We start from the raw sequence: 14,441 nt of genomic DNA, 5'->3' as shown, positions 1-14,441 counted from the left end.
CCTTTTATTTAATTGATTTTCCTCTCTGGAGTTAGGACCTTGTGCACTTTTGGAAATCAAATTGTCTTCTTTATTTTTATTTTTTTAAAGTTACATGCACTATTTATTTTTCTTTCTCAACGAGTTTAAGATAGTCAAAATAAAATAGTACTACAATAACATCCTCGTGGTTAAGTATATCATCCAAATTTCGAACACAATCTAACAATAGACTCCATCCTCGTGTGGACGTCGTGCAGTGTGTGGTACAATGGCATGTCATTGGCTGTAATTTCATGTAATATGAATTGGTGATCTTGTGTCATGTAGTATGTGGTTGTGTAGGCCATTGCCGACTGCTTTCGACCCGTGCGACGCACCGGCAGCACACTAGTTATCTTATAATCTCAAAAACTAAATCAAAAGCATACTCAATATGTCCCTTTTATCATTTTTACATATAGTTAAAAAAATATAGTGATTTGTATTTAGTATATTTAAAATGTTCTAGTATCTTCTATTCTTTACAACAGATGGATAGTATATCCTAATATTTGTGCAATCTGGCATGTGAAGTTTCGTTTTTATTGTTGGACAGTTTCGAGCCTTGATAACACTAAGAAAAGGAAACTTAAAGCCTTGAGATCCTGAATTTTCTTCGTGTATTAGCTTCAATGAGCAATGATGGTGATTTAAAATACGGCATTACCAATAAATATATGATAATGAAATTCTTTGGTAACAAAGTGGACGTGCCGGAGTGGTTATCGGGCATGACTAGAAATCATGTGGGCTTTGCCCGCGCAGGTTCGAATCTTGCCGTCCACGCCTACTTTCATTTTTTTCAATTGATTTTCTTCTTTGAACTTAGGACCTTTTGCACTTTTGGAAATCAAATCGTCCTCTTTATTTTTATTTTTTTAAAGTTACATGCACTATTTATTTTTCTTTCTCAACGAGTTTAAGATAGTCAAAACAAAATATTACTAGACAAACATCGTAGTGGTTAGGCTCCACCTTTTTCTTACAAATCTGTCATAATTAGCATTGTTAACTAAAAGTTTTAAGGTTTTCCAAAGATAAGAAAGCTTTTAAACTTTTTGAAAGAGTGTTTTTCTAGCGAAAGATGGATAAAAGAATACATTGATTAATGTACTTTTTAATTTTGAGAGTACCATAACTATATATATTGAATTTCAAAAATTTAGTCAAACTCTCCAACACCCTCATTCAATACAATTTTTTTAGTAAGGGGGATTTATATAACTAAATTTTTTTAGGGGGATTTTGTATTAAGAAGTAAATTAAGCTTCTCAAAACCCTCTCCTTTCAAAGCTGATGAGATCAAGAGCTCATTAAACATGTGGAAGGAAACATATAAATAATGAATATTTTATTCATTTTTTTAATTCCAAACAAGCATGCTATTTTCCTAGTAAAATAATATTTGGCTATTAAACCAAATGGTCAATTATTAGTATTGTTATGGTTTTAATAAAATAATTTGCAACAAGTTGTGAGTTAGTGATTATCTCATGAAGATGTAATCAGCTCAAGGTGCTGATTCATGTTCTCGGCTCAAAAAGGCCAATAAAATGATTAATCACATTGGCATTATAGTAGTTACTGTTCAGTTTTGCCTTATTTCCTTTGCATAAATAAGTTGGAAACTACTCACACTACAAAAATTAAATGAGTCAATTCCCTTCATTACGGTTTGACAATCAAATGGAGAGATTCTCAAGAGTTTTACTTTTTCTACCCTGCTGCCAAAATTGCATGTTTTTGCTAGTCACGCGTCCTCCAAAATTTTCAAATATACCCTTGGTCCGGATTATATAATCCGGACCAGATTGTTAGTGTTTTCGAAAAACGAAATCCGGATCAGATGTTATGTGCTTTTTTGTGTCTTTCTTTGATGTCAAGGGTCTCTGTTGACCGTTATATGAACCCCACACAAGCTGCAATTCTATTGCAGGGTTCATATGAACAGTCAACAATGACCATGACACAACCGACACCCCTAAAAAACCAAAAATATTTGAAGAAAAAGGAAGAAAAGAGGTGAAGTGAAGAATGAAGGTATTTGTTGAAGATGGAAGCCTATTTATAACCTAAAACAAGTCCTAGGTCATTTACTACAGTCAATGAAAACATGTTAGTGGTTGTAATCGTCCAAACCTACATTAATGACTCTCTTTCTAAAGAATCAAATGCTGAAGCATTCCGGAACTTCCTTAGGCCTACAAGAAGTGTCAACTTTTCCCTCGTTCACCATTATCGTATTTATCCGGAAAATATATTCCGGAACACAAAGGCACATTCCGGATTTTATATTTTGGAACGCATCAGTCATGGCCGGTGGTCTGCACCACACGTTTTTGTCGGTGGTCAAGTTAAGAAAACACATTTTACCACATTTTTTAACTGCATTTATGACCTCCCAACCGTTTCTGACCCACCCCTCCCTATAAATAGCCTTTCAAATCCCACCCTCTCCTCGTTTTCTTCCTTCTACAACCATGATTTTCCATCGTGGGCCTTTCATAGATAAGGATCTCGTTGAAAACTTTCAGGGTTTGTATGAACGGGCAATGAGAATGGAACCGCGCTGCAGCAAAGTGCGGTTCATCTAGGGGTTATGTGGGTCAGTGTGATTCCTAACTTGGCCTGTCTGGGTGTAAGTTTGAGCACCTCCTACCTCCCTCAAGGGCATTGTTCTCTTCTTATCGCCCTCCTCTTCCCTCCTCCTCCGATTGCCCTCCAATAGGGAAACTACTGCTATGTCCTATCACATAGCAGTGGTTAGGCTCTTAGGAGATTAGAATTAGGCTCTTAGGAGATTAGAAATAGATTTAGAATCTTATGTAATAAGCTTAAAAAACTTGAAAATTATTGTAATGTATTGTTCATATATTAATAAAATGAGTTGTTTTTATATCTGTGTCTTTTTATTTCTGTTTTTTATTTTATTTGCATTTTATATTACGAATTTTAAAGCTTAAAATTGTAAAAGTTATGGAAAAAAAAACCATTCCTAAGTTTAAAATCCGGATACATCTGTCAAATTCAAACAATGCAAGCCGGAAAACGAAATTCGAACCAGGGGTAAAAATTGAAAAAAATAGGGCGTGTGAGGAAAGACATAGGGTGGGAAAAGTAAAACTCGATTCTTAATTGCTATCGGCACATTCAATTGGAAATGAAATGCATGGTACTGATTGTGTGAATGATAACAACTACGTGGGAGAATGAAAGTTGTAAACGGGCTCACACTTCATTTGTCATTACATACATGAACAATGTTAGGAACACTCTTTTTTGAGCACTCTCTCAAGCACTTACTTTTTTATTGGGTGAAATCAATTTATGTTCCACATAACCACCACTTTATGTGGGTTCCATTTCCAAAGTCTAGGTTCCACATTGTTTTCACCCAATAAAAAATGAATGCTAGAGAGTGCTCAAAAGAGAGTGTTGCTAGCATTCCTCTACATTTATTTGGTGCAGCTCAAGGAAATAATTGGCTACTCACATCCTTTAGTGACGTTTTCATGTAATCTTCTACATTTGTTTAACATGCAGGACTATGGTGCCAACCATGCAGAACTATGGCACATAGAATGCTATATTCTGTGTGGAAAGAAGCGTTGAAGAAGTAAGGCGCGCATGGCAGGGGAGTGCTGTCTGCAGATGAAACGAAGATGATGTTCAACTGTTCAAGTATTTGGATAGTGTTTTATTATATTCTCATGGGTTTGCATTAGTGGCAACAAAGGTTGTCAAAATCAGGACTTTATTTCAATTCGAAAGGGAATAGCAAAACCGGTAATCGTAAAATCGCAATTTAAATCGAATGATTTTAGTCAAAAACTTTTGTAGAATCGATATAAGAAATTGTAAAATCGCAATCAAAATCGATGGACTTTACCAAAAATAATAATACTAAATATATGTTATAAATGGTATATAGTCATAAATGACTTGATTTATAAGAAATCGTAAAATCGCAATCAAAATCGATGAATTTTGCCTATTTTAGGATTCTACTATGGATTTCAGTCGTTGAAGTTGAAGAAAACTAGCATGGACACCCGTGCCAAGCACGGGCTAGAATTTCGTCATCCTTAAGGGAGAGAATATTTTAAAGTATTAAATGTATGTTAAATCTCAATATTGGATAAAATATTGGAGGTTGAAGAGTAAATAAGTGAAAATAAAACTCAAATACTTAAGACTTTAAATTTTGGATGAAGATGTAACATCATTATCACTCGTGTGATTGCTCTTTATGCAATGTGTCGATTCACACAAGCGTTGGCTCCCCCATAAGTCTCAATGGTGATATCATATCTGCTTCAACATTTTCGGGGAGCGGAAGTGGTCCGTGGTGGTGGATAGCAGATACAGAGAGTCTCATGCTTAATAGAGAGATGTTAACGTGTCAAGTATGAGTTAAAATAACACATTGAATGCAATAGTAGATGTTGAGAAACATATAAATGAGATGACTCATGTATCTAATGTCTTAAGATTTTGGGTGAAGTTGTGAATCAAATAAGAGTAGATAACACTTTAGGGAAAGACGTTAATGTGTCATGTGTCATTTAAACTTATACATTATATGTAAGAGTAGATATTGAGCAACATACAAGTGAGATGACTAATATATCCAATGTCTTAAGGTTTTGAATTTAGATGTGGTGTGAATTTCACGTGTAGGGTTTTTCTTGATCAAATGAGATGATCAAACCTATTGTAGGCACTCTAAGAACTCTGAACATCATGATTAATAGTTTTGTTAAGTTTTGAAATTGTTTTGTTATGTTTTGAAATTCGTTTGCTTAATTTTTTATATATTAAATATATGTTTTTTTGATGTCATTTACTTTCATGCAAAAGTTTTTATCCAACTTTTATTATGTAAAATACCTTCACTTTTGCTTTTTGGTAGGATCTAACAATGAAAAAATGCATGTTTTTGCTGAGTTGACAAAGCGACACTTTAAAATCATGTGTCATTTTTTTATTGAGTTTATTTATTTTTTTGGGTAGAATCAATACTCCTTCAACTAAACCATAAAATTACCAATAACTCGCTCTATTTTCAATGTTTCCACGGACAAAACAATCACTACTTTTTTCCTATCATTTCTCTCATTTTCAAATTACTTTTTTCATATTCTTTCATTTTCTAATTTCATTTCTCTCTTTTCGTGAAAGTTAGAATCATAAACCCTTCTCCATAAAATCACCATCAATCCACCTATTTAACCATGTTATGCCTCTGTTTTACCTTATTTGATTATGTCACCAAATCACAGACGCAAAAAGTCTCATACTTAAAAAAGATATGTTAATGTGTCAATTGTGATTTAAAGTTCCATATTAGATACAATTGTATATGTTGAGACACATGTAAATGTGATGATCAATGTAAGAGTATATGTTTAATTTTTATATTAAATTTAAATTTTTGGCTGTTGTTCGTTTTCCTGCAATTTTTTTAATCAATACCTATTATTTTAAATTTTTTCATGTTGTGTCTTTGGTTAGATTTAACCATAGAAAAGTTCTAATGTGTTATTTTGAATTAACAAAATACGTGTTTATTAGAATTTCTTAAATGTTATTGTGTTTTTTTAAATAAGTCTAATTTTTGAAAAATTAATTACTCAAAAATATTAGTGAGATGGCCTATATACCTAATGTCTTAAGGTTTTGGGTCAAAATGTGGTGTCAATTTCATTTATGGGAATTCTCTTAGCCGAATATGATGATTCAACTCATTGTATACTCCCGCAGAACTATGAATATTACGGTGAATTGTTTTCTTATCTTTTTAATGTCATTTCCCTAAAAAAAATTATATTAAATAGAAAAATTATTTAAATTTTTACTTTATTTTAAATTCCTTCATTTTTTTGTCTTTGGTAGGAAACAAACCATGGAAAAACGTCAATGTCTTATGATGAGTTGATAAGATGCATACTTATATTATTTTAAATTTCTTCACTTTTAATCTTTGGTAAATGAGTTACATACGTACCCAACAAACAAAAAAAAGTACAAATTTTGATCTTCAATAGATGTAATATGTGGGAGTGCAAATAAAGGAATTAATGGTCAATGTTTCAAATTTAAAAGGCAAGAAAAAATCCGCATCCTTATTTACTTAAAAATACATTGAAATTGTTTGATTGTCAACGATATTGCTATAAATACAATAATTATTCGTTAATTGGTATTATATATCTCTAAAAAATGTTTGATTAGAAATATGATATTGTAAAATTTGCAATAACTTAGTAAATGCTGACAAAAAAAGGGGATTAAAATAAAATAGCTAGAAGGGAGCAAATGAAGTAGTAAAGTAAGGTTAATAAAGACACGGTGGAAAAGATGTAATCAAAGGAATTCAGTAAATTTAAATGATTACGGTCTTATTAAAAACACCACATGACTTTTTTTTTTTGAGAGAAAAAAAAAATCACATAACTTAATAAAAAACACATAAGCAATTGCATGATTTATGGATCGTAAAATATAAAAAGTGAGAAAATATGCTAAACTTAATGGTTAATTAATGGTTAAATAGTTAGTAATGCATTTATTAGGAAAACTATTGCAATTATTAGCATTTAAAAATAAGAAGAAAATTTGGCTAATTTGCACCTTGAACTTTAAATTTTTTGGCTATTTTTCACCATAAATCAATCAAAATAAATGACAAATTTAAATATGTATAATGCATGTAATTCAATATGTGTTGAAACTTATTGGAAAAAAAAATGATAACATGAATGAGTGACTAAGAAATACACCCAATAAGCAAGATTTATTTCGAGGATGAGGAGTGTGCGTGTTTTCATAAAATATGTCCTCAGAGAGCTTATTAATCATTTGAATTCAATTATTTGGTTCATGTATTAGTCACATTGAGGTGTATTAACATATTAGTTATGTTTACCAATGTTTCTTATCAAATGTACTTTACTTTTTATACTTTAAAGGATAATGTTTAATATCGCGACAATAATTTCCCAACCACTCGGAATATATAGCAGCGCCGTTGTTTAAACTATATATTAATTTATTTATTTTTTTGGTCAAGTAGCTCAGTGACTAGAGAAATTCACCTTAATAAAATGAATAAGTGGGGTGTCTGGTGTTCGAACCTCGGCCCCTGCACACATTGTGCATTATCCCTTGTCAAATGAGCTAAGCTCATGGGGACAATTTCTTTATTTGCTAGTAAAACAATTCTTCTTATTTTTTTTGTTGATAACTATTAAAAAAAAAAATGAAACTGTATTAAAACAATTTATTAAAGCAGTTTATTTAGGTTCTAGTAAGTTAAAGAGAATTTAAATATCCGTGGAGCTTGCTAGAGAAAATATGCTTATATAAAATGCTATTTTTTTTTTATCTACCATCTGAGCTACTACATCCCCTATATAAGATACTATCTTATAATAGCATTTGAAATTGGATATGAGAAAGGAAAAAAAAAAGTCTCTAGTCTAAAGAGCATTAAATGATTTTCGTTGACCAATAAGAAGAGTGAATAAGAAGATTGTCTTAAAATTATCACAAAAATGGTTGTACAAATATCATTATTCTTTTCATTATTACCACTCCAAAGTAAAAAACCACTTTGAGTTTGATCTCGATTCAAACGTTTTGTGAAAATGTGATGAATTTATTCTTGCCTACCGATTTGTTTCCTTCTCAAGTATAAATAAAATAAATAAAGAAAAATCAAATCTAAGCACAAAAAGAAAATATAAAATATTAAAATATAAAAAAGTAAAATAGCAACATTACAAATAGAAAAAGCAGCGAGTATTAAGGTATTAAAATAAAATAGAAGGGAGTAGAAAGTGGTTATATTTGAACCCAGCAATATAAAATAGAAGGGAGCAGAAATTGGTTATATTTGTTGTTAGATTAATTTTTACTAATTCTTTCAAGTTTGAACTACATACCTCAAACTTCTTATAGACATATTTTATTGGTGTAAATATCTTTACTTTTTTTTAGGGAGTAAATATCTTTACTTATAAGTCTTATTTATTTTTTTGTCAAGTATTTTAGTGGCTAAAAATTCTCCTTTTTAACTTATTATGCAATGTCCCTTCCAATTGAGCTAAGCTCATGGGACACTTATAAGACTTATTTAAAAGCCACATTTTCAATCTTTTTTCTTGACAATAAAAAAACACATTTAATGCATATAAATTAATGTTGTTGAACGTGTTTTAATGCACACGTTTAATGCACAATATTGTTGTGTATGGTTTGCTGTCTTGAAGCAAATTTAAATGAGTTATTTTACTAATTAATTGTGTTTTTTTAGGGAATTAATTAATTGTGTTTAAAGGGTATAAACTCAGCTGGTATGGACAATGCATAAAATATGCAAGATCCGGGATTGAAACCTCGACCACCACAAAAAAAAAGGTAGAAACTCGCCCACAACAACTTAAAATAAAGTAGTCGATAAATATCAAAAACTTTTAATTTCATGGACCAATGAAATGCAAGTTTTTTCGAAGTAAAGTTTCATGATCTTTTTAAAAGAAAAATCAAAATTTTATAGCTACATTCTCGATGAACCCACGTTCATCCATTCTTGACTCAAGTAAATGACAATTAATATCCATGAAGAAAAATTTGAATATGTAATAAATATTATACTCTAAATATTTTTGTTATTAATTTTTTTTTTGTTTACATCGTTTTTATTTAAAGAATTCTTTTTCGCATTACCTTATATGAATGCAAACAATGCAGGGAAATTAGTACTCCCCTTATATTTCTTCTATTTTCTATGATGATTCCATGATTCTAGATGTGAATTTAATGTAACAAATAATCGGGTTAAAGGTAAATATATTTTTTTTGGCCAAAATTTTTATGTTATATATGACTTTGGTTATCTCGTTGTTGGCTTTGTGTAATTCCCTATTTGGTTATAATTAAATTGAATTCTGATTCATTCATGTCTTGAAAATTAGTAATAGAGAATTCAAAGAAAATGCAATTTGAAGCTAAAAACCATTGCTCGTTGTGAGTGGCTGTAATTTTGGTTCAAACGGGAACAAAATTAGAACTTCTGACTTGCGAGAGAGCAATGTCATGAAGAGAACACACATGAATGATAATAAGTTAATGAGAAAAAAAATTGGAATAAAGGAAGGATAAACTCTAACATCTATAGTAATATTTATTAAGTCGACATATCAATTGGAATAAATTGGAAGAAATGAGAAAATTTATAGATAAAAGCTAAATAAATTTATTGATATTAGTTTTTCGACATATCAATTCATTAAGTAATATTCAATCAACATAAGGTATATAAACTCTAACATCTTGATTCTATATCAAATACAAAACATTGTCTCGACTAAAAATTGTATTGCTGATTTTGAGCGCCTTGAAGTCGAATAATATAGACACATGCTCTTCAATGGGATCCTGAGAAAGTAGAATTAACAATTAACAATAAGATACACAAAAAATAAAATCAACCCCAAAATCTACAACCAAGTGATTAAACTTCTATGTTGTTTTGTTTACAAAAAACTTCCATGCTTTTAAAACACAGAATATACTTTTTTTTTTTTTATGAATTTGTTTATGGAGGAAGAGATGGGGAAGAGACATAAGAAAACAATGAAAAACAAATTTTCAATATATAGGGAAAAAATCACGACATGATCAATTTTGACTGGCTGATGAAAACTATAAAGTGTCATGAATCATTTTGATTGGCTAATAAAAAATAAATGAGTCATAATTCAATTTGATTGGATGATAAGAAAACATTAAATGTACCTTTCAATATAAGGTTGTCACGTCTACTATCAAAATAAAATAGGGGAAATGTTTATAATAAAGATCGCAAAATCCTGAATTTTAGGATTTAAGTCGGGATTTTGACAATAATGGTTGCAACAAAGTTGGCAAATTAAGTTTGTACTAGCGTGCATCCCGCCTGATTCATGTTGTTGAATTAACGTCGGCTACGGACTGAGAAATATCTCCACGACTCAAGAAATACAACAAATCATGTTCACCTTCAATTACAAAAACGAAAAAATTAAGATGAGTTCTGAGTTCGTTTTCTCTGCTCTGAGTGACCAAAACCTTCAAGCCACCAATAAACCACCCGATCCTTACAAGCCATCTTCCCCAAAGATCTCTTTCCGAGACAAACTCCTAGGACCATCTCAAGAACCAATGCTACGTGAAAAGGAAGACATGATCGAGAAAAATCTTGTTCGCATTGAACATGAGAATGGTAACCGACTCCTTCCTAAAGTTTACCTTGAACCATCTGTCTTCCAAAAATTATGCACGCCATGGAAGGACGCTATTGTTGTCAAGTTGCTGGGGAAAAACCTCGGCTACCATACCATGAAAGAAAGGCTACAACGAACATGGAAACCACAAGGGAGTTTCGAAATCATGGACAACAATAACGGTTTCTACATGGTGAAATTTGATCAAGCGGCAGACAAAGAGAAAGTCATCACGGGAGGTCCTTGGTTAATATTTGATCACTGCCTTGCAGTCACACACTGGTCACCTGAATTTGCATCTCCAAACGCCAAAGTTGACAAAACAATTGTTTGGGTGAGATTCCCAGGTCTGAACTTAGTATACTATGATGAGAGTTTCTTGCTAGCTATGGCTTCTGCTCTTGGCCGCCCCATCAAGGTCGACACAAACACCCTGAAAATTGAAAGAGGTAAGTTTGCCAGAGTCTGTGTGGAAATTGATCTAACTATGCCGGTGGTAGGGAAAATTTGGGTCAACGGACATTGGTACAAAGTTCAGTACGAGGGTCTCCACCTAATTTGCACCAACTGCGGATGCTATGGTCACTTGGGAAGAAACTGCTCATCAACACGCCACCTCCAGCCGTCCACCTCCAGCGAACCAACACCTCCATCCGTCCACCAACCAGCCGTTGACAGCCAACAAACTCGGTCAACACCCACCTCCGATGAGCATTTAATTCAAAACGTCCAAAAAGGTAAAGCCGTTACTATTTCGTCTAAGGATTCATTACCAAATGATGACCAATTAAATGCCATTGATGGAGATAATCATGTGCTACATGGGGAATGGTTACTTGTCACTAGAAAAAAGAAACCAACAAAAAACGTCATCATAAATCCCCAAAAAACCGTTACAACAAAAAATAACAGGTTCAATGCCCTTAATCATCTAACAACTAGAAACAAAACTGGCCTACCCTTTCCAAATAACCAGTCATGCCCCATTACTGTCCAAAGACGCATCCTTCAAGTGCCCAAAGACAGGAAACGTCGCAGACATGACACCATGGCCACTGATGAACCAGTCTTTGACTTCTCCCAAGTCAACCCTTTAGTCTTGTCGCCCCCACACAGCCACAAGACCACCCCTGAACCGCACGTGCCAAAAACAACCCAACAGTTACCAACTAAACAAACTACCACAAATGAAGTTCAAGAAAATGATCCCACCTTAGTCAATAATCCAACACCTGAACCCGACCCTAATTCAAGTTTCATGCTCGCCACCCCTATTCCAAATGACCAAGAAGCTAACCACCCCACAAAAGACCAAATTGGTGAAACTAGCTATCATAAGGATGATATTCATCAGAACCTGGATACTCAAGAAACTCAAGATGAGGACATGGTCACGTAGCACCTTTCTTCTCTTGTTCTTTTCTGATTACGTTGTTATGGAAGCTCTCCTTGATATCACCATCCTCTCTTGGAATATTAGAGGGGCTCAAAATAACAATGCAAGAAGAAACCTAAAAGAATTGATGAGCAAACACAACCCAACCTTCATAGCAATTTATGAAACTCATGTCCCTTATCATAGACTTTCCACCTTCTGGGCTAACATTGATTATACCCCCATTCACATCATAGAAGCTAATGGACATTCCGGAGGTATATGGCTTCTAAAACACTCAGCTACAAACATCTTAACAACTATCACTAACTCCAACCCCCACTACATTTCTTTCACTATCAACCGCGGCCATGCTTCCTCTTTTTGCACTTGCATCTATGCAAGCCCTAACCCAACTCAACGCCCCATCCTTTGGAATCATTTAATTAACCTCAGCCACTCCATTGATGCGCCCTGGATGATCATAGGAGATTTCAACGAAACTCTCCTACCTAGTGACCAAAGAGGTGGCGTCTTCCACCATAGCCGAGCTGCTTCATTCTCAAACTTCATGAATTCTTGCAACCTTCTTGATCTCACAACCACCGGTGGAAAGTTTACTTGGCATAGAAACAGTAATGGCATCCGCATTCTCTCCAAAAAGCTTGATAGAGGATTGGCTAATGTTAACTGGCGCTTGAACTTCCCGGAAGCCTTCGTGGAGGTTCTTTGTAGGCTCCATTCCGACCACAATCCTCTTCTCCTACGTTTTGGAGGACTTCCTTTATCTAGAGGTGAGCGGCCTTTTCGCTTTGAGGCAGCTTGGATCGATCATGGTGAATACGAGAGCTTGGTAAAAAATTCTTGGCAACCACGCACCCATAACATCATTTCGGCCTTGAATAATGTCAAAGAGAATTCCGTCAACTTCAATCATGAAATCTTTGGCAACATCTTCCAAAGGAAAAAGCATATTGAAAACCGACTCAAAGGAATTCAAAATTATCTTGAAAGGGTTGATTCCATCCGGCACTCCCACCTTGAGAAAGAACTCCAAAAGGAATACAATCATATTCTATTCCAAGAAGAAATGCTTTGGTATCAAAAATCAAGAGAAAAATGGGTGAAATTTGGAGATAAAAACACTACTTTCTTCCACACTCAAACCATAGTTAGAAGAAAGAGAAATCGAGTACATAGACTTCAGCTCCCCTGTGGTACTTGGTCTTTCGATAGTGATACTCTCCAACAAGAAGCACAAAATTACTTCAAGCTCTTCTTCACGGCTAGCCAAGACAATCGTGACCGAACTTTCACTGAAGGTACCCACCTTTCCATTACTGAAGAGGGGAGAAATTCCCTAACCACCCCAATCACCAAAAATGAAGTTTATGTTGCCCTTAACTCCATGAAACCCTACAAAGCCCCTGGTCCGGATGGTTTCCATTGCATCTTCTTCAAGCAGTACTGACACATTGTTGGCAATGACATTTACCACATGGTCCAAACCGCTTTCCAAACAGGTCACTTTGATCCAGAGATTTCAAACACTCTCATTGCACTTATCCCAAAAATTGACCCACCCACCACTTACAAAGACTTCAGGCCTATTAGCCTTTGTAATATTACTTACAAAATTATTACAAAGGTCCTGGTTCACAGGCTTCGGCCTATTCTTACTAACATTATTGGTCCCTATCAAAGCAGCTTTCTGCCTGGTAGGGGCACTGCAGATAACTCTATTGTTTTGCAGGAAATTATTCATTTCATGAAGCACTCTAAAAGGAAGAAGGGTTACGTAGCTTACAAGCTTGACTTGGAGAAAGCTTTTGACAACGTCAACTAGGATTTCCTAAGCAACTGCCTCCATGATTTTGGATTTCCGAACATCACCATCAAGCTCATCATGCATTGCGTAGCTTCTCCTAGTTACTCTATACTTTGGAACGGGAACAAGTTGCCGCCTTTCAAGCCTTCTCATGGCCTCCGACAAGGTGATCCGTTGTCCCCTTATCTTTTCATCCTTTGCATGGAAAAGCTTTCAGCTACTATCAACTCAGCAGTCGTCCAAGGAAGATGGGCACCCATCCAAATCACCCCTACGGGGCCGCATTTATCCCATCTCCTATTTGCAGATGATGCCCTTCTTTTTTCTAAGGCTAAGACCTCTCAGGTTCATCTTATTCATGATTTGTTTGAAAGATTCAGTCAAGCCTCGGGGCTAAGAATCAACATTGCTAAATCAAGGGCATTTTACTCGTCAGGCACTCCTCATGGTAAAATCACTAGCCTCACTACAATATCCGGAATCCAAAGCACATCCTCACTTGGCAAGTATTTGGGTTTCCCTATGCTCCATGGACGTCCTAAGAAGAGTGATTTCAACTTCATCATTGAAAAAATGAAATCGCGCTTGGCAACTTGGAAAAATAGGCTTCTAAATAAAACAGGTAGACTTACTTTAGCAACATCTGTTTTATCCTCCATACCCACCTACTATATGCAGATTAATTGGCTTCCTCGGAGTATTTGTGATAGTATTGATCAGACAACCAGAAATTTCTTTTGGAAAGACACTAACAACAAAGGAGTTAACTTGGTAAATTGGAAGAAATTAACTACCCCAAAACAATCTGGAGGTTTGGGAATCAGGAGAGCTAGAGAAGCCAACACTTGTCTCCTTGGAAAACTTGTATGGGACATGGTTCAATCAACAAACAAATTATGGGTAAACATTCTTTCCAACAAATATACCACAGGGTCAAACATCCTTCAAG

At 34.3% G+C, this 14,441-nt stretch overlaps 1 protein-coding gene and 1 non-coding gene across 2 annotated transcripts; both read left to right on the top strand.

The window, feature by feature from the left end:
* Positions 1–725: 725 nt before the first annotated feature.
* On the top strand, positions 726–807 carry TRNAS-AGA (transfer RNA serine (anticodon AGA)). The gene has a single exon. It is a non-coding gene; the product is annotated as a tRNA-Ser (tRNA).
* A 10,918-nt stretch (positions 808–11,725) lies between these two features.
* On the top strand, positions 11,726–13,135 carry LOC120577513 (uncharacterized). The gene has a single exon (XM_039829077.1). The coding sequence runs from the start codon at positions 11,726–11,728 to the stop codon at positions 13,133–13,135; it is 1,410 nt and encodes a 469-aa protein (XP_039685011.1).
* Positions 13,136–14,441: the final 1,306 nt, after the last annotated feature.

The sequence above is a fragment of the Medicago truncatula genome, chromosome 8 (assembly GCF_003473485.1).
Source record: "Medicago truncatula cultivar Jemalong A17 chromosome 8, MtrunA17r5.0-ANR, whole genome shotgun sequence".
Lineage (NCBI taxonomy): Eukaryota > Viridiplantae > Streptophyta > Magnoliopsida > Fabales > Fabaceae > Medicago > Medicago truncatula.
The sequence above is the reverse complement of the archived record's forward strand: the minus strand, read 5'-3'. Positions and strand labels throughout refer to the sequence as shown.